This window comes from Phascolarctos cinereus, unplaced genomic scaffold, assembly GCF_003287225.1.
Source record: "Phascolarctos cinereus isolate Bilbo 61053 unplaced genomic scaffold, phaCin_HiC Scaffold_9;HRSCAF=440, whole genome shotgun sequence".
NCBI classification, from domain to species: Eukaryota; Metazoa; Chordata; class Mammalia; order Diprotodontia; family Phascolarctidae; genus Phascolarctos; species Phascolarctos cinereus.
In genome coordinates this window covers 20,942,128-20,962,344 of record NW_027556402.1, presented here as the reverse complement: position 1 = coordinate 20,962,344, position 20,217 = coordinate 20,942,128, and the positions used below count along the sequence as shown (strand labels likewise).

The following is a 20,217-nucleotide window of genomic DNA, read 5'->3' as shown; positions in this document are numbered from 1 at the left end:
TATTAGCATAGTTCCTGGCCCATATACTTATTCCCTTCCCTTTTTCAAGGTCTCTCTCTCTCTGGTTTTAGGGGTGGTTTTTTTTTTAATTATTAATAAGGTCCTAGATTTTTTCCAAAACTCTGATATTTTCTCTCCTTCAGATACTTTACATTTTAAGACAAAAATTAATATTACTTCTAGTTTCCACTGTATGGATTTCTATTGTATCGATTCTACAATGTAATTGATTTTTACGCCGTATTAATTTTATAATTGAGTCTGCACCTGCCTAAAGCCACCTTTCTGTGTCCTTGAGTTGAGCTCAGAAATTCTATTTTCCCTCTGAGTTAGCTTAAAGTTAGTGTAGATGAAAAGTCGTTATCTTGCATACCATTGTCCCCTGGGATACTTCCTAGGGATCTGTTTGTTAAGGCCGACAAGTTAACTCGGTACCATCCCCAAGAGATATTTTATCAGTCCTTGCTCGTCTGTGTGTAATAAAGGGAGTTTTTCCGTCTCTTCCAAGGAGACAGCAAGTGTAGTGGTTGGGATCCCCCTGCAAAGACTAAAAGATAGAGATGGGTCCCATAAAACAATTAACATTCCTTAATTGTTAGAGAGAATCTCTAACAGCCTTGGCGGCATGCCAGCCTGACTTTCTCAGTATAGCTAATTGTAATGTTCCCAGTCCAGCCCCCAAACCTATCACCTTTTCTCCCTGCCCACCAAGACCTCTTCTTTGCTGTGTGTTAATAAAGAGGGTCCCCTCCTTCTCATGGGGTCGCTGGTTTTACAGAGGCGGCCAGGCTTTGTAAGGGGGGTGACCAATTGGATCAGTCACCTCATGGGATGCTCTGTGCCCCCTACCTTTATCAGAGGCTCTATTGAATCAATCACACGCATTAAACTAGAGGTGAAAAGTCCTTAATTAGTTTGGAAGGAGCAAAGCCATTGTAATTAAATAACCGACAGGGAAAGTAGATTACAATTGGATGGAGAAGGGTTGCACTTTTATCCACGTCTTGCATTAAAAATAGGAGGCGAGTGAGGCCTTTGTAGTGGTGGGCCGGCCTGGAGAGGGCAGCTGCAGATGGCTGCTCAGAGGGAACTGCCTGGGGGGAGCCCAGAGAGAGGAGAGGGAGCCTTGGTCCCACAGTTTCATAACTTTACAGACCACGTAAGACCAATTCAAACCCTGGACCTGTTTCCTTACGGGCCAGAAGGCAGTAAACTGTGAGGAAAGACACCATAGCTTCATTTAGAGTGGGCTGGGGAGGGGGGGGGACAGGGTTCTCAGGGGGCCTCCAAACCTAACCCCTGGGGGAAGCAGCAGGCTAGGGGTCCCCTCATTGCAAAGCAGGCCTGTAGAAGGGCCCCGCCTCGCTCATTAGCTCCTCCTGGTGGTTAGAATTGTTTTTTAATTTTAAATTGAAAATCAAAAAAGAACTTAGGATGATGCTTTTTAATGGAGCAAAATGAGGGGAAGGAAAATTATTGTGCCTTTCTCCCAAATTTAATGCTATAAATTAGAATCGTAGATTAAGAGCTAGAAGGAACGTTAGCGATAACCGACCCCACCCCCTCTATTTTAAAGATGCAGAAACAGGGCTAAGCCAGTTGGCTAATTAGAGCAGGCCTGCACAACAGACAGCCCGCTGAAGGATTGTGGGTGGCTGTCATGTGACTCGAGGCGACCAACTATCATCAGTCTGTCTCTAGTCTAACCTGTCTGCGCTCCAAGAAGTTTACAAGTCGTGCAGGTCTGAATTAGAGCAGCTGGCATAACCTTTGCCACACAAATAGTTCATGGCATAGTCAGCACCCCGAATCCGGCGATCCTTCCCCTGCAGCACACTACTGCAGAAATGACTTTGTGAACTTTGAAGGGTTTATATTGTTGGTACAAGTGTGGTCATCATCATCATCATCATCATCATCGTCACCACCACCACCACCAAGGCTCACGGATCACCCCTCACCACTCACAACGCCTTCGCCACCCGTAACCTGAGCTATTGCAGTAGCTTCCTAATTGGCATCCCTGCCTGCAGGCAAGTCACCAAGGGGCAGTGGAGAGTTCTGGCCTTGGAATCAGGAAGACCTGGCTTTGAGTCCTGCCTCCTAAGGATCCTATGAGCCTTCTCTAATTTATTCTTCACTGGACTGGCACACTGATAGCCCTCAACATGACTCTGACCAGGTCTTTCTGTCTGCTCTGTAATCTTCACTGCCTTCTGTTTATTAAGCACCAGGAACTGTGCCAGTCACTGGAATGACCAGGACACAAGACAAAGGTCCCTCCCCACATGGATCTTATAGTCTAATAAGGAGAGATAGTGTGTGTGTGTGTGTGTGTGTGTGTGTGTATGTATGTGTGTGTGTGCATGCACACGTGTGTATGTGTATATTATGTTGTATATATATATATGTGTATATACAAAAGAAATGAATGACCAAAACCTTTATGAAGCACTTCCTGGGTGCCACTGCCTTGAGCATTGAGAATACAAATGGAAAAATCAGATGGTCACTGCCCTCCAGGACATTCTGACTGGGGAGACAGCATAGAGGGAAGGTGCAGCCACCAGTCAGATGGTAAGGGTTCTTCTGTAATGCCATTTCCACTGACAGAACCACATCCATTTCTGATGCTGAGCCATTTAACAGGAGATTGATAAAAAGAAAATGTCTGGGTCTTGGATACAGAGGTGTCAGAATTGGGCACAAAGGTGTCAAGGTTGGGGAGGTACAGAGGTGTCAAACTCAAACAGCAATGAGGCTACAGATCTGTGTCTAGGGATCTCTGCAGGCAGCATATTGACTTAGAGTTTTATTCTACTTTTAGTTTTTTGTTGTTAAATATTTCCCAATCACGTCTTAAGCTGGTTCTGGCCATACTGGAGGGTGCTGCATTACAGCCATCTCTGTGTGTAGCTGTGGAGGGGTGGAAGAAGTGGAGGGGGGAAGTAAGTTGAGAAATTGAGAGATTAGGGTATTTGAGGGAGCATACGTATGTATGTAAGGAATGTGAGCCAGGCACTGAATTCATTGAGGAAGAAAGGTGGGTGTTCTAGAAGCCTATAGACCCATATTGAACCAACCTCGGTGAAGAAGAGGTTACAGAGTGATGGTGGGAGACCCTGGAAGTGGCAACGGGGAGCCAAGAGTAACTCAATGTTCTCACCATGACACTCAGTCAGGGATGTGAGTGAAAGTACAACCAGGGTTGGGAAGGGTAGCCAAAAGGCCATGCCCTCAGGAGGGAGCCAGGGTCTCAGTGAATGCAAGAACATGGAGGGATGATGAAAGAGAAAGGTTTAAGATAAAATCCCATTTGTTAGCTATGGAGCAGGCATTCCAGAGAGCACAGTGGCTGGATAATTCTAGGGAGGGAAGTTGGGGGATGGGAGATCAGGAAGGGGCAGGAGGAAGGTTAAGGAGGATGGCAATAAGGAAGCTGTCAGTAGGGAATGGAGAACGGAGTTTGAACAAGGCAATTGGGGGGCAGAACCACTGGAATAGGATGTGGATGCCAAGTTAGAAATATATTCATCGTTAAGATTAAGACTTGGGTTCGGGAACGTTATTATCGTCCACAGGGTTCATCCTTGGGCTGTGGAGGGTACTGGGAGTGGGGGCAGGAGGGGGAGGAGTAGCAAGCCTTGTGGAGCTGTGGTATCTGGAGCCCATGGAACCAGGAGAACAGTGCAGTATACCCAAGGAGTCAGCGTCGGTTCGGAACATGGCTCACAAACCCATCAGTGTTTACATTTGTCTCTAGTGAGCCAGAACCAGTTAGTGCAAAGCAGAGGCATTGAGTGAAATAACAGTAAGAAAAGTCATGATTCCACCTTGGGCACCCCCTCCCACAAATACACATACCTCAGTAGGGAGGGTGCACGTGCGTAGCAATCATGTCAAGGGCACACTCATAGGGAAAGTAAGAGACCAGGGCATATAATTAAGTGCATGATCAAGCCCTCTTTCTCCCCACCCCACCAGACACGAAGGACCAGTGTGGCTTCCAGTGATACCACTGGGCGCTCTAACTGGACCTGCTTCTTTGGTGCAGGGTCTCCCCTGTGTTCCTTCCTTCACTGGCCATGGCTGGGGCAGAGTCTCAGCTGGAAAAGGTTCTGCTGGTCTCTCCTGGGAGCGGTCTGCCCTGGGCACTGTCTCTGCTACCAGAGCCATCCAGCTCAGCTCCAGGCCCCCAGGCAGAGGGACCTCAGGCTCAGGCTAAGGCTTCCTTCTGGCTCCTATGCCTGCCTTCCCATCGCGGCCCTTGAATATCTGCTCAGAGGGCGAGGTGTATTTGGATGCTGTCTGGGGCAGCACGCCCATGATTCTGAGCCAGAACGAGATGTAAACTGAGGCAAGGTCATTGTTCCCACCTTTATTCTGAGCATCTGACAGCAGGCAGCAAAGCTCTCGTTGCTTTGGGCCTGTATTCTGACCAACAAAAAAACCCCACTGTCTCCCTACATATTCTCCCAGTGAATAAATCTCAGTCCCGGCAGGTTATATGGAATTCCAATGAAAATCTGCCTCTGGGACGTGTGGATAAGTCAGTCCACATGAGCTACGAGCCTCCACCCCTCATCCACAAAGAAGGGGTCAGACCAAACTTGTTGTAAGATCACCCACGGCCCTAAGTCTGTGATCTGATCGAGGAACATAAACGCAGCGTTCACTGGCGTAACATTCAGTTATGTAGTGCCATGAACACGCAAGTGCTGAATCTCTGCCATTCGCACCAGAACTTTAGGTAGCGAGAATTAATGCATTTAAGAACGCAAAACATTAGGAATTGCCCAACAGCGTATATGAAATCATGATATATGTTAAACTAAAGACAAAAGTCAAGTCAAGCGAGCATTTATTAAGCACTGACTTTGTGCCAGGCACTGTGCTGACTGCTTGGCTTACAAATACGTGCGAAAAGAAAGGCAGTCCCTGCCCTCAGGAGCTTACCTTCTAATGGGGAAGCCAGCACATAAAAAGGAGATTTAAAAAGCAGGGGGCAGGGGTAGAGATTACCAGATGGGAGTATGGTAGAGATAGAAGTCAGGAGGGGAACCCAGAAGTGAATGAAGGAGTCAACGTGGCTGGCTAGACAGTGAATACTTTCCTTACTCTGAAGGTTCCAGAAAGAATGGAATAGACCAAGGAATGGGTTACAGGGGCGGAATGACCCTCCTGAGTGAGAAATTTGAGACACGAAGCTCAACACAGTACAAAATGCATAGCCTCAGGTAAGAGTGATCCTATACTATCAGGGGTGGGAACCTATGGCCTCGAGGTCACGGGCGGCCCTCTAGGTCCTCAAGGGCGGCCCTATGAATCCAATGGATTCCGTCAAAGGGCTGCACGTGGCCTCAAGGCCGCAGCTTCCCCACTCGTGATCCTAGATCATGTGGACAAATAGGCGCCATGCCCCTATTGCCTTCTAGCACGGATAACAAAGACACTGAAAAAGCAGGCTGCCTCGCAGACAGACACGTGATAGCACATGTTGCATAAACAGACTTTACTGCGCCGAGACACTCAATGTCATGACACTACAGAGGAGCAGCAGCATCTGTTAGCTTGGCCTAATAAGTCTGCCGTGACCTCCTCAGTATATGGCTGGCCAAGCTGCCCATCGCTGTTCTCACACCTCCCAGTCTGAGGCTCCATCACTGTCCCCAAGGGCGTGTCCACAATGGGAGGATTAGAAAGAGGTGTTATCCCGGGGCTCAGCCTTTCTCTTCTGTCCAAAGAGAGGCCTTCCCAGGGTCAAGGTCAAAATATCCATCTATAATGACACTGTTTGAACAACCATAGTATGAAGAGGAACGAGCCATGCTGCTTTACGTCACAATGATCCTGTGCAGTGTCCTGTACCCTCAGGGCAGGGTAAGTGGCAGTAAAGCAGGCCAGTAGGAATGACAGACACAGCATTCCACCTGCACCAGCACAAGCAGCGAAAGCTTGCTTCATGCGTGTAAGTAGCACCGCAGATAGCAGATGGCAGGTTTTCTGGTGCAGGTGGAACTCGAATAGGTGGGCTGGGGAAGAGCAGGGGCAAAGGAGGCAGCTACCCTGCGGAGGGGAAGGAAAACAAACACAAAAGAAAAGCACAAGAACACAAAAAAAGAAAAACAGAATTGAAAACAACAATTAAACTGAAAACTTCAGTGAGAAAGAAAATTAAAATGGCATCCACAGAAATCAAGTGTACTTAAAAAGGGAATAGAAATGTGCGTCAGTTATAAAATTCAACTAGCAGCAAAAGTGGAGAGCTAGATGCAACTCAGAGCATAAAGGGGGGAAAAATTAAAATTACTCAGAATAAGATTTTCTTAGCACGGGTGTCCCTAATGCTTGTGGCAGTCATGCTGGAAAGTTCTGCTTAAAAGAAACAGGAGGAAAGAGTTGAATCAGTATTTAAACTCTCAAGCACAGAAAAAAAAAAGTTCATACATATATAGTGTGTGTATACAGGTTTTTAATGTATGTATGTACATATAGCTCACCTCAAGAGACACATGTATTTCCTGAGGTGAGCTCCCACTTCCAATAGTACTGCTATGGAAGATTTACTTGAGGGGAATTAGTCTCTCTCTCTCTCTCTCTCTCTCTCTCTCTCTCTCTCTCTCTCTCTCTCTCTCTCTCTCTCTCTCTCTCTCTCTCTCTCTCTCTCTCTCTCTCTCTCTCTCCCTCTCTGTGTCTCTCTTCTCTCTCTCTTCTCTCTTTGTCTCTCCTCTCTCTCTCTCTCTGTCTTCCTGTCTCTTGTCTCCCTCTCTTCACGTCTCTGTCTTTCTCTCTCTCTCTCTCTCTCTCTCTCTCTCTCTCTCTCTCTCTCTCTCTCTCTCTCTCTCTCTCTTTCTCTCTCTCTCTCTCTCTCTCTCTCTCTCTCTCTCTCTCTCTCTCTCTCTCTCTCTCTCTCTCTCTCTCTCTCTCTCTCTCTCTCCCCCCCCCACCCAACTCTGACCCCTGGTCTGGGCGGCAGCAGCGGCCACAGTAACAATCAGTCTGTCAAGACACATCTCTGAAGTGCCTCCTACGTGCCAGGCACTGTGCTAAGAGCTGGGGATACGAAGAAAGGCCACACCATGCCTGCTCTTCAGGAGTTCACAATCTAATGTGAGATGCAAACAATTCTCTACAAACAAGCTATATACAAGAGACACAGGAAATAAGCAACAAAGGGAAGGCACTAGAATTAAGAGGGGTTGGGAAAGGCTCCCGGTATAAGAGGAGATTCTTAGCTGGGACTTGAAGGAAGCCGGGGCAGCCAGGAGGGTGGAGATGAGGAGGGAGGGCATTCTGGGCATGAGGGAAAGACAATGAGAAGACCCAGGGCTGGAAGACAGAATGTGCTGTAAGGTGGAAGAAGGCTGGAAGGAGGATGGGGGCAGGTTACGAAGGGCTTTGGATGTCAAAGTTTATATCTCATCTGGGGGGGTGATAGGAAGACCCTGGAGTTTACTGAGTAAGGAGGTGACATGGAGGTGATGAGGGCCTGCACCAGGGTGATGGCAGCGTCAGAGGACAGAAGTATTCAGGAGAGGTTATGAAGGCAAAATGGACTGGTCTTGGCAACAGACTGGTTACAGCAGGGTGAGAGAGTGTGAAGAAAGGAAAGTGGCACCACATGGTGAGCCTGGGAGACTGGGAGGATAGTGGAGGCCTTGACCGTAAGAAGGAAGTTTGGAGGTGGGGATGGAAGTTTGGGGGGAAGATTAAGTTTAGTTTTGGACACGTTGAGTCTAAGATGTCTACAAGACCTCTAGTTCAAGACACAAGATTGATGGAAGAGAGTTTAGGGCTGGATAAGTAAATTTGAGAGTTATCTGTAGAAAGAAGATAAATGGATCGATGGGAGCTGATGAGAGCACCTACCAAAATAGTATAAAAGGAAAAGAAGACTCAGGACAGATCCCTGTGGGACACTCATAGTTTGACCCAGCAAAACAGACTGAGAAAGAGTGGTCAGAGAAGTAGGAGAACCACGAGAGAACCAGGAGAGAGCGATGTCCTAAAAACCTAGGGAGATGAGAGTGATCAACAGAGTCAAGGCTGCAGAGAGGCCAAGAAGGATGAAGATTGAGGAAGGTCACTGGGGGAGTAACGCCAGTTGCCAGTCCCATCCTGGCTTGTTTTCTCCTGGTCATACCTACATTGAGCTCCTGGGGCTCTCCCTTCTCCTCTCCGTATACATGCTCACTTCCTGCTTCCCATGACATTTCAGCTCTCCCCTTTCTCTCAAATGATAGGAGAAGACTGTCTTTTTTACTCATGGGCTCAGCCCCTTCCTTGGATCAGAATACACTGAAGATTTCTATTCTACTCTGCAGGCATCCATCTCAACCATACTCCACTTTCTTGGGTAAGAAGGTGCTCCATAATTATATGAAGCACCCCTTCTGGGCTCATTCTCCCAATTCCCAGTCAAATTGGCAGGTTGAGTCATGAGAGGGTGGCTGACTAGGTATCTCCTCATGGTTACATATTTTTTCCTAGTACTGTTGTTCATGAATCTTCATTCATCATGCTCTCCATTAATTACTAGCTAACCAGACAGAGTTAATTAGCTTTTAGAAAGGGTATAGTCAGAACAGTTGGTACAAAAACATCTCTTTCCTACAAGTATATATGAGGACCAGGAAAAAGTGGGCTCAAGCTTAGAAGTCCCCTGTGGGAAAGGAGTAGCATACATAGCTCCTAACTGGCTGGAAGTCCTTTTTTCCCCTCCATAGTCCTCTTGAAACTCTCCTGGAGCGTAGAGCCCTTTGCTGGGCTCCGAGGGTCAGAGCCCTTGTGGACTCCTGAAGTGGCCTTTCCTTGGGTCTCTTTTGTCCTTGGCATGTCCCTCAGCCCCTGATGCAAGCACTGCCCTCAGCCCCGCTACTGCAGGACCATTACTTCCTCTACTGATAGGGTGTCCCCTGATGAAGGGGTACACAAATGAGAGGGTCCTGAGCCCCCACACCCTTCAGGGAACTGGCTGCAACAGCTTCACCAATGGCCCGAATGCCTTTGGCCTGCTGCTTATCTGAGCCCCACAGGGCCTGACAATTGTCTTTGACCAGTCCTGAGATATTTCTTGGTTGACATCATTTACTTTCAAAGACTGAGGACTTCACTTCTCCCACAGTGAGCAAGGATTTACTTGTACCTACTTTTGATTGATTCAGTAACTCAAAGAGACCTTCTCACCTGATGAAAGTATCAGGACATTGAACATCTTTTTAGTTCCACTGATTGGGGTTGAGAGTGTGGGACACATACGAGGTAATCTGAGGAAGAAAGCCCTAACATGGTGTGGGGGGGGGGACGGGTGGGAGTGCTTCAGGGAAGCCTTCATGTGTAAGGCAGAGTTTGAGCTAAGTATTGAAGGAACCGAGGGCTGCTAGGGGCAGAGGTCTGCAGTGAGCGCGCTCCAGGCACCAGGAGACTGTGCAAAAGGGCAGGGAGAGGAGATAGAGCATTGTGTGTAAGTGACAGGAAGAAGGGCCATCAGGCTAGACTGCAGAGGATTGAAAAAGTGGATTGTGACCAGGTTGTCAAGGGTTTTAAAAGACAACGGAAGAGTTTATGTTTACTCCTAAAGACAACAGGGGACCATTGAAGTTTACTGTCAATCAGTAAGCTTGTATTAAGCACTTACTATGTGCCAGGCACTGTGCTAAGGACTGGGGCTACAAAAAGAGGCAAAAGACAGTCCCTGCTCTCAAGGAGCTCACAGTCTAAAGGAGGAGGCAACAAAGATGAGGGGAAAACCAAAAATGTACCAAACAAGCCATATACAGGACAAATAAGAAATAATTAAAAGAGGGAAGGCACTAGAATTAAGCTGGGTTAGGAAACACTTCCTGTAGAAGATGGAATTTTACTTAGGATTTCAGAGTAGCAGGTAAACAGAGATGAGGAAAGACAGGGTTCCAGGTGTGGGGGACAGCCAGAGAAAATGCCCAGAGCCAAGAGAAGGTGTGTCTTGTTCATGGAAGAGCCAGGAGGGCAGTGTCACTGGCTTGAAGAGTACTTGTTAGGAAGTGAGGTGTAAGGAGACTGGAAAGGCGGGAGGGAGCTAGGTTATGAAGGGCTTCGAATGCCCAAAGAGCATTGTGTATTTGCTCCTCTAGGCAATGGGGAGCCACCGGAATTTACTGAGTAGTGGATGACAAGACTGGACATGTATTTTAGGAAAATCACTTTAATGGCTGAAGAGACTAGAGGCGGGCAGATAAGAGTTTACAGTGGAGTGGTGGCAGTGTCAGAGAAGGGGGCACATTAGAGAGATGTTGAAAAGGTAGCACGGGCCTTGGCGACAAATTGTACGTGGGAGGTGAGAGATAGTGAGGAGTTAAGGATGACTCTAGGTTGAAAGCCCAGGGAACTGGGAGAATGGTCTTGTCTTCCATAGTAATATGGAGGTTAGGAGAGTGGGGAGGGTTTAAGGGGAAAGACAGTGAGTTCATCTTAGACATCTGCTGGACATTTAGGTCAAGACATCCGACGGGCAGTTAGAGGTGTAAGATCCAAGGTCAGCAGAGAGACTGGGGCAGGAAAGGCAGATCTGAGCATCATCAGCATGGAGAGGGTCATTAAATCCATGGCAATCGATGAGATCACCCATGAAGTAGTACAGAGGGAGGAGAGAAGAGGGCCTGGAACAGAACCTGGGGGACACCTAGGCCTAGTGGGTGTGATCTGGACATCGATAAGGGCGTAGAGTAGGATTGCCTGCCTGCAGCAAGGCCCAGTGGAGGTTGTATGACATAGATTTGTAGTGGACCCAGGCAGAATGATTTCATGTATTCAGTAGCACATGTATAGAAGCAAAGGCAGTGAATTGTGGAAGTGTTCCAAAGCTGAAGGTTGGCTGGACATAATGGGTGATATGATAAGGGAGCTAGGGATTCAAGAGAGGACAGTGTAGAATTGAACTGGTTCGCTACAGGGTCGAGATGGGGAAAAGAGAAGAGAGTGGTGAGTGCAGGAGAGATGGCCCGGGAGAGAATTAAGAGGTCAAAAGACCAGATGTCTTTATATGCAGACAAAGAGGAAGGTTTGATGAGAGAAAGCAAAAAGAGAAGCAGAAAGCCAATAGATTATCATTGAGTAAGAGGGTAAGTGACCTGATCAAACCTGCGATTTAGGAACAATCCTTTTGGCAGTTGTATGAAGATAGATTAGATTGGGGAAGACTTTAGGGAGAGAGAGCAATGAGGAGGCGACTGCATTTCTCCCATGGAGAAGCAATGTCTAAACTAGACGAGTTGGAGTAGAAACAAGGGAAGAGATATGAAATATTGGGGAGGCAGAAAAAACAGGGTTTGGCAATTGATCGGATATGTGGGATGAAGTAGAGTGAGGCATCGCAGATAATGTCAAGGGTGAAAATTGAAAGGATGGTGGTGCTATCAAAATAAATACAGACGTTCAGAAGAGTGGTAGAATTTGGAAAAATAATGCAATCTGTTAATGAGTTCTGTTTTGGATATGTCGAGTTTGAGATGCCTCTAGGACATCTGATTTGAATTGTACAGTAGACAGTGGATGCTGTGACTAGGGCTTAGAAGAGATGCCCAGGATAAACAGATCTAGAAGTCCTCTGCACTGAGACACTGGGAAGTTGATGAGGTTACCAAGTGAAAGAGTATACCAAGGGAAGAAGAGGCGGCCCCGGAAAAAAGCTGGGGTACAACCATGCTGGAGGGCATGACGCAGACGCTGAGAGGCAAAGGAGACTGGGAAAGAGGCACCAGACAGGTATGAGGGAGGAGAGCCGAGAGAGAGAGCAGTGCCAACCCAAGGAGGACAGAGTGTCCAGGAGGAAGGAGTGGGTGGCAATGCCAAAGGATGCAGAGGTTGAGAAGGATGAAGACTGAGAAAAGGCCACCTCCCCTTCAGGTCTCCATCATTTGCATTCTTCCTTATTGGTAAGAAGGAGATCCAGAATAGAATTTCCCTTTGTGGTCCCTCCACCTTTTTGAAGAATGAAATTACCGTTAAGGGAAATAAAGAAATTACTAGCTGCACTGACATTGGCGGAACGAGACTGATATCAGATGTCTGGATAACTGAACTTCCTCATTGACGCGATATCGTGCCTCCATATCGAGTTTGGATGTTTTCTGAACTCTTTCTGTCCATGGTTCTGTAGTAGGTTCCAATGACAATATCATTTTTATTGGATACTTCATTGATCTTCACCCAAATGCTCTCCAACATGCTCCCCCTTCCTGTATTTCCTAATGAGTTCTCTTTAATATACATTGCTGCTCCACCCATGAACAATCCTGATTTCTTTTGAATAAGGTTTCACATCTGGAGCCACGTTCCATTCATGAGTTTCATCCCACCAAGTCTGGGCGATATCCACGATGTCAGCTTTGCTTCTATGCACCAGGATCTAACTCATCTTGTTTGTCGCTTTGCACATGTCTGTCTAGACAATATGTGACGATGGGTTTTATTTCTGGATCCTCTTGATTTTTGTCTCTTGTGAACTTTTGGGTGTCTCTACTGTTAGTCTTTCTACACTGTAGCTACCTTCCACTGGATATGCAATCATTTTTCTCTATGCCCTTTTCTTTTCCATTTAATTTCTTTTTATTTAGATTACAAAGCCTCTAGGCAAACACATTTTATTAGCCCTTGTTAGGTGTTCTGTATCCGTAGCTAAGAACCAATTATTCCTATATTTTAAGCTACAGTCAAGAAATCTAAATTCTGTTCTCTGATAATAACTTCTTAACCAGCAATTTATTCACTTCCCAGATCTCTCTGTCTCTTTCAAAGTCCCTGTATTCTATGGGCAGCAATGAGTTAAAAAAAAAATAAAAAGATACCATCTATACCCCTAAGGTCTTTAATTTCTTGCCCAAGGCTTTGTAAATATTATCACCATTTTCTAGCTTCCTTCTGACAGTGTTTTTCATATTTGTGAATCATAAATGGGCAGCAATCAGTCAGTATGACAAGTCTTATGGAATTTTCAGAATATATATATATATATATATATATTATATGTATAATATATTTGTATGTATATATGTATGTATAGTCCATCACTGAAGGTTTACTTAATTAGCATCTTTCCAGTTTGGTAGAATTTGCACTCTAATGCCTTTGAGAATCCTGGATCACTTCCATACCAAGCCTTCATGGAGGCTGAATTCATTAACGCTACAAAATGAAGTCCCTTCTTTCCATCATTTTCATGTATCAGTTTACACACAGGAGTTTGCCCAACCTGCTGTAATCAAAGCAAGACCTTTCATTAACTTAACACTGTACAATATAACCATCATAAACAGACTTTGTCTGGAATGTAGTAGGTATAGAACTTATTTCTCCTTTGAGAGAATTAAGATTTTGCACTAGTTTTGAACACATAAAAATTAGGTTTGTTACCAGTACATTCTTTCTTTCTCTTTCTCTAAGGATCTTTTCATTTCCCTGCAGAATCACTTAATATTTCCATCACATTTAACATTTCCCTTCCTCATGCAGAAGAAGTCATTTCAGCAAAATAATAACGAACCTTTGTTCTGAAAGGCATAGGTATAGATGAGATGTGAAACAAAAGCACATTTGATGTTTAACAGGGTTGCGCGTATCAGCTTTGTACTGATATAGCAATTTGATAAAAGCTCAAGATTTTAAAATACTAGCCAACTTCGCACAGTATAATAATCCTGATGTACACATAGGAGCAAGTCAAATCCTTGGCAAGAAGAGTTCTAAAAGTCAGGTTTATTTGGTTTTTTTTTAATCTATATTTTCTTTTTTATTATAAACTTAGCATCAAAAGCATGTACAAAGAAAAGAAAGGGTTATATTTGAGAAAGTGAACTTGCCTTATGTGTAGTTTGGTTTTAGTATATGTTCAACTTAACAGGATACCAACAAAACTGCTCTGCTGTATGTATTCCCTTTTGGATTTCCTTCTCTTCTCTGTATTTTTAATAGTTCACTGAAACTTTTTTCTTTTTGTTTTGCATCACTATCACTACTGAACTGCTCTGGCCCCCTCTATCCCAACTCCTGAAGAGAAAAGTACTCCCTTCTAGATAAGTACAGTCAATCCTTAGCTTTCCCAGTAATATTCCCTAAAAATGGCTCAAAAGTAAAAAACACCAATGTTGACACATTGAACCTATGGTTCCCACAACCACCAAAAACTATAATCGTTCACTAAACATTGCTGAAAATATATTTTTCTATGTACAATTTTTTATAACAAAAAATTCTGATAATATGCATTTTTCTTAAGTAATCATGAAATAAACCATGTGAATAACCCATAAAATGAAGTATGCAACATAAATCGATAGCATGAAAAACATTTTTCTTGCTAGTAATTCCCTAGAATTCTGTGACCTTTTGTGCTAACATCTCAATAGAAAAAATTGATTTCAGACAATATTCATTTTTCACAACACGTGAAATCTACAGCACCATAAATACAGTGTAGCAAATAAAATTTTGAAAACTAAAACATTTTTTAACCTGAATCTTACCTTCCACTGTGTCAGATGGTGGTGTAAGGCCATTGTACTCTATACTATACTGTTGTAAACCTCTCTACCTTGGCCTCCCTCTGAAAACCAAGGGAGAGGTTGCAGGGACTTTAGTTGCTGCTGTCAGAAGACACCAGAGACTGGCAAAGTCTCAACATCACCTCCACCACTCTGTCCTTCACGGCTGATGGCTGGCATTGGAGATAGTGAAGGACACACCCGCTTGAAATAATCCATCACCAATGTCTGCTTCATCCCTATTTGAGATCCTTAAGGGTCTCAGTATGGCCATCCTACAGATGTGCCTAACACTGGGTTTGAACTCATCCTCCTTACCCCAAAGTTCATCACTGTGCCATCTAGCCCCACCGGACATTCTTCATCTATTTTATCTTTCCTGTGTGGATGGCCATTATAGATGTCTTCTAGGTGGTTCTGAAAGGTCTTGGAGCTTGGTATAGTAAATGTGATTTCATCTGCAGATGGGAACATCTGAAGAACCTTACCATGCACAGGGAATCCCCCCTCTACCTAGACAGTACTTGGGATCTCCTTCATGACAATGGTGAACACTTTTGGTCAGCATATATCTCACTGTCTTAAGCTTCATGTGCCCAGTGCTTACTATCTCAGGGTCACTGACCAAGGTCATTTCTGTTATTGCGTCTTCCAAGAGATCTTGAATGATCTCAATATATGGATGGAGGTCTTGTTGTTGTAAATGAGCTTATAAGTTGGTGTTTTCTTCTGCCAAATAGAATTTTTTTTTTGCAATCAACAAATAATATAAGCAATGGAATCTTATATTTGCTTCATCTTTCAGTCAATTGTGAGATTTTAAAGATATTTAAATCAGTGAATATTACTTGCAAAAATCTTCTTGTTCCCTACTAATACCCTCATTGAAGATGCCCCAAATTTGCATATAAATGACTTTCATAAAGATTTTATGTAGATGAGAGAGTAGACACCTAGGTTGATAGTCACTGGTTTTCTCTTGGTCATCTTTTGGGGTACTAACACTGTTCAAGACTTTTTTCCACCCTTCTTGATTATTTCCCCCCTTCAACTAACTTTCACAGCAGTCTGTTAATGCTTCACAGTTGTATTGCCTCCACCATGGATCTCTCCTTACACGCTTGATCCAACCTCGCTGCTTTTCCTGTCTTTGTTCTCGTGAGTGCCAATAAAAAGTTACATCCTAAAGCAACCAGAGGAGCAGGAAAAGAGATGACTTTTGGAACTATAGATAGAGAAGGAATTATTGATCAAATATGGGCTAGAGAGGATCACCGGGAATAAAAGGGACAATTTATTACACGAGATTGAAAAGCTTCTGCACAAACAACATCAGCGCAGGTGACGGTAGAAGGACTTTAAAGTATAGGTACAAATCCACAAGCAGAAAAGAAGACCAATGTTTCGGTATCTGGGAGCGGCAGGAGCCGAAGCATAGAGGCGTCTGGGGAGTAACTGGTCACCTAGGACAGTCGGAGCGCAGGGTCCATGTTGGAGGACAGCAGTAGAAAAGGCTAGTAACGTGGCCCACGTGGTGGAGGCGGTCGAACGCCAGCCAACGGCGATACTGAGCCATTGCACAGGAGTGACGTGGCCGGACTGGTCTGTCAACATCGTGGCAGATGGATCAGGGCAAGCAAGAGGCGGCAGGAAGACTTACCGCAGTATTCGCGTCCTAAGGGAGCTCAGAGGAGAGATCTGGGCCAGAGAAATGAAGTGGTGCTTATCTGAATAGAGGTGATGACTACAGACATGAGGAATCACCAAGGGAGGGAGGGGCACAGAGAGAGGAGAGGAGCGATTGAAACACAAGGTTTGGGGGGACGTCCACATTTAAGTGCATAGAAGAGGAAGAGGAAACCAAGGAGGGCTCATCAATGATGTAGGAAAAATCAGGAGAGAACAAGGTCTTGGGAAGCCAGTGGGCTGGCGGATGCTCAGCTAGAAGGCTGCCTCTTGTTTCACCCCCCACCCAGGAACACCTAAAGATATCTGAATCCCTAGTGCTCCTCTAGGGGCATTCCAATACTCTCATTCACAAGTGACAAATTCCAATTAAAAAAGTGTGGACACAAAACATATTTATTACAAATGTTCAAATCCTAGCTCGGCTGTCTATGATCTATATGACCCTGGGCAAGTCACTTAACTTCTTGGGCCTTGGCATCCTCATCTATGAAATGAAGGTCCCTTCTAACTCTAAATCTGTGATCCTGTGTAAAAAGAGAGAGAGAAGAGAGAGAGAGAGAGAGAGAGAGAGAGAGAGAAGAGAGAGAGAGAGAGAGAGAGAGAGAGAGAATAAGAGAGGAAAGAGGGAGGGAGGGAAGGAGAGAAGGAAGGGAGGAAGGGAGGGAGGGAGGGAGGAAGGAAGGAAGGAAGGGAGGGAGGAAAGGATTTTCACCTGAGCCCCAATGAACAAGGAAATAGTAGGTCTATTTTTTTTCCCCATTCCTAGAGTGCTCAGTTCCTGTCCATACATAAATGAACTCACAGCACCAATAAGGCAAGTCCCAGTAGCATGCATGGAATTGGGACTTTTATGGAAGCAGCATCTGTGTCCCTCTCTGTTCTCACTGGGCATGACCCACACATCCGTGTAACGTGACTGCATGATCACAGTTCTCAACTCTGTCCTTTCCCAGTCCATTTTCCATTAACCTTGCTTTGATCAGTCTTGAACCTCTGTAGTACTTGACATTCTTGACTACTCCTGTTTCCTTTATACTCTCTCTCTTCTCTTGGGCAGTGTAGGAGAACAAAGGAGGAGCAGAGGAGGAGGAAGAGAATTCTGGTAGGGGCTAGGCCCAAGTCGAAAGCCCTGCCTGGAGGGAAGCAGGGCTTGCTGGGAGTAAAAGTGATTCAGGCAAATAGGTTCAAACTGGTGTCTGGGAATCCATGGCAATACCCAAGGCACTGTCAGTTGGGCCAGTCGATAAGTATTTATCAACTCCTTACTGTGTGTCAGGCACTGTGCTAAGCACTGAAGATACAAACAACGGCAAAATGAAAGGCAATCCTTGCCTGTGGCAGAGCTCACATTCTAATGGGGAAAACCACATGCAAATGATCAGAGACGCAACATAGGTAAAGGAAGGTCATCTTGGAGGGAAGGTACTAGAGATGACTGGGGTGGGGAAGTCAAGAAGAGCCAGAGTTTAGATAATTTATACAATAACAACCATAATGTAAAGACAAAAAATTTTGAAAGACTTGGGACTCTGATCACCACAAGGACCAACCATAATTCCAGAAAACCCATGATGAAGCAGTGCCTACCTCCAAGAGTCAGAGTGCAAAATTAAGTGGTTTGTTTTTTCTTGGACATGGCCAATGTGGGAATTTGCCTTGCTTGACTATGTACATTTGTAACAGGTTTTGTTTTTCTTGTTTTGTTAGTGAGGAAAGAAGGAAGGGGAGATAGGGTGGTGAAGAGAACACAGACCTGAAAATAAAAATTGAATTTTTAGAAGAGGCAAGACATTGTTCCTGTCCTCGTGGAGCTTACGTGTATTTCTTAAGTGTATCTGTACTCATTTATAATTTGTATGTTGTTGGTGATAGCCCTGGAGTTGTGTTCCCATGTGTTTACTTCCATTTCTACCACATAATAATGGAGTTCTCTACATCATCTTTGGTTATTTTACAAAATACAATATTTGTAATTCGGCTGTATGAATTATATGGTCATATTCCCCAAGTAAATCATTTTGTGAGGGAGGAATAACAACATGAACTGCGTGAAGGTAAAGTCTATACTCCAGCATTCCAGGAATCATACATCAAAGATATTAAGGAGGGTGGCGATTTTAAGAATGAAAGAGATTTTGGGGAGTCCTTACACAAAGACTAGCTTTCACCAGGCTGCATGGCTTAATCTTAGTTTAGAAGATATCATTTCTAAACCCAGCACTGCAGCTACTCTGACTTACCTGCCAAAGTGGTTCATGTGCTGAGTGGAGGAGCATTCCATGGTCCAAAGGCCTGATGGCCTAAGCTGTCTATGATGGTCAGCAGCCACCTCCCCCATTCAAGCCAATTTATACCATTAAGTCAAATATGTCAGGCCAAAAGTAAAGCAGTGCCCACTTCATCTCATGTAACTGATGTACATATGGGAGCCCATGAGACAGTACAGGAAATTCCTTCTTTCTTGGTTTCTTATAACCTCTTTTCCTCCTCTCCTCTCCACCCCTGTATCCCTGTGAAAAATTTTCTAGCTACTAAAGCAGCAAGATCACCCAATGGGGAAAAAAAATTACAAACCTTTGTCTTTTTTTTTTTCTTGGATCATTTGTGTATGTCCCTTTTTAGAGGCAGCTCAGGGCCTTTTCAGGGCAGCAAAACCAAGAGACAGGAAGGCCTGAGTTCAAATCTTCCACCCACCTTTACCAGCTATGTGACCCTGGCCACTCACAGCCCTTTCTCAGCCCTAGTTTTCTCATCTGAGAATGGGAATAATAAAATGGGAATGATAATCATATCCACCTTGCAGGGTGATGATAAAGATAAGATGGCATAATATGTGTAAATTACCTTGTAAACCCCAATGCAAAGCGTAAGGTTGACTTATCATTAGGATCCACACTCCTTTCTGAGTGAGAGGAGACATGATGGAGATTGGAGTTATGGACTCAGCCCAAAGGCCAAGAATAAGGAGGGGTCAGAAACCTCAGCACAAGACTTTGTTTTTGTCTTTAATTTATTTATTTTTAACACTTTTTTTTTACTTCCAAATGCCTCCCACCTGCCTGCCCCTCCCACATCAACTGAGAAGGCAAGCAGTATGGTAGCAGTTATACACGTGCAATCATTCAAAACATATTCCCATATTAGCCATGTCACAAAGACGCAAGAAAAGTAAAGAAAATGAGTAAATAACACTTTGATTTGCACTCAGAGGTCATCACTTTTTTCTCCAGAGATGGACTGCATTTTTCTTCATGGGTCATTTGGAATTGTCTTGGATCACTGTGTTGATCAGAGTAGCTAAGTATTTCACAGTTGGTCATCATTACAATATTGTTGTTACTGTGTACGATGATCTCCTGGTTCTGCTCACTTTACTTTGCATCAGTTCACATAAGTCTTTCCAGTTTTTTCCTGATATCACTCTCCTTATCATTAGTTATAGCACCATAGTCATACATCACAATCATATGCTACTACTTGTTCAGCCATTGCCCAGTTTTGAACATCCGCTTGATTTCCAATTCTTTACCACCACAAAAAGAGCTGCTATGCACATTTTTGTACTTATAGGTCCTTTTCCTTTTTCTCTGATCTCTTTGGGATTCAGACCTAGTAGTGGTACTGCTGGATCAAAGGGTATGCAGCCCTTTGGTTGTAGCTCCAAATTGTTTTCCAGAGTGGTTGGACCAGTTCACAGCTCCACCAGTAAGTAGTGCATTAATGTCCCTATTTTTCCATGTCCCCTCTAGCACTTGTCATTTTCCTTTTCTGTCTTGTTGGCTATTCTGATAGTAAGGTGGTGCCATAGAGTTGTTTGCATTTCTCTAATCAATAGTGATTTAGAACATTTTTTTAAGGCAATTGGGGTTAACTGACTTGCCCAGGATCATGCAGTTAGTGAGCGTTTGAGGCCAGATTTGAATATGGGTCTTTCTGACACTAGGGCCAGTGATGTATCCACTGCACCACCTAGCTGCCCAGCATTTTTTCATATTACTATAGATAGATTTGA

At 44.5% G+C, this 20,217-nt stretch overlaps 1 protein-coding gene across 2 annotated transcripts in view; it reads left to right on the top strand.

Moving 5' to 3' along the window:
• Window positions 1-20,217, top strand: part of LOC110209746 (vesicle-associated membrane protein 7-like) — a 46,200-nt gene that overhangs the window by 23,288 nt on the left and 2,695 nt on the right. The window contains exon 6 of one of the 2 annotated variants that reach the window (XM_020988391.2): window positions 8,244-8,356. The exons of the other annotated variant lie outside the window; for it this stretch is intronic. Coding sequence (XP_020844050.1) covers window positions 8,244-8,356 — 113 coding nt within the window. The remainder of the gene's footprint in view (window positions 1-8,243; window positions 8,357-20,217) is intronic. 2 annotated transcript variants of the gene reach the window in all.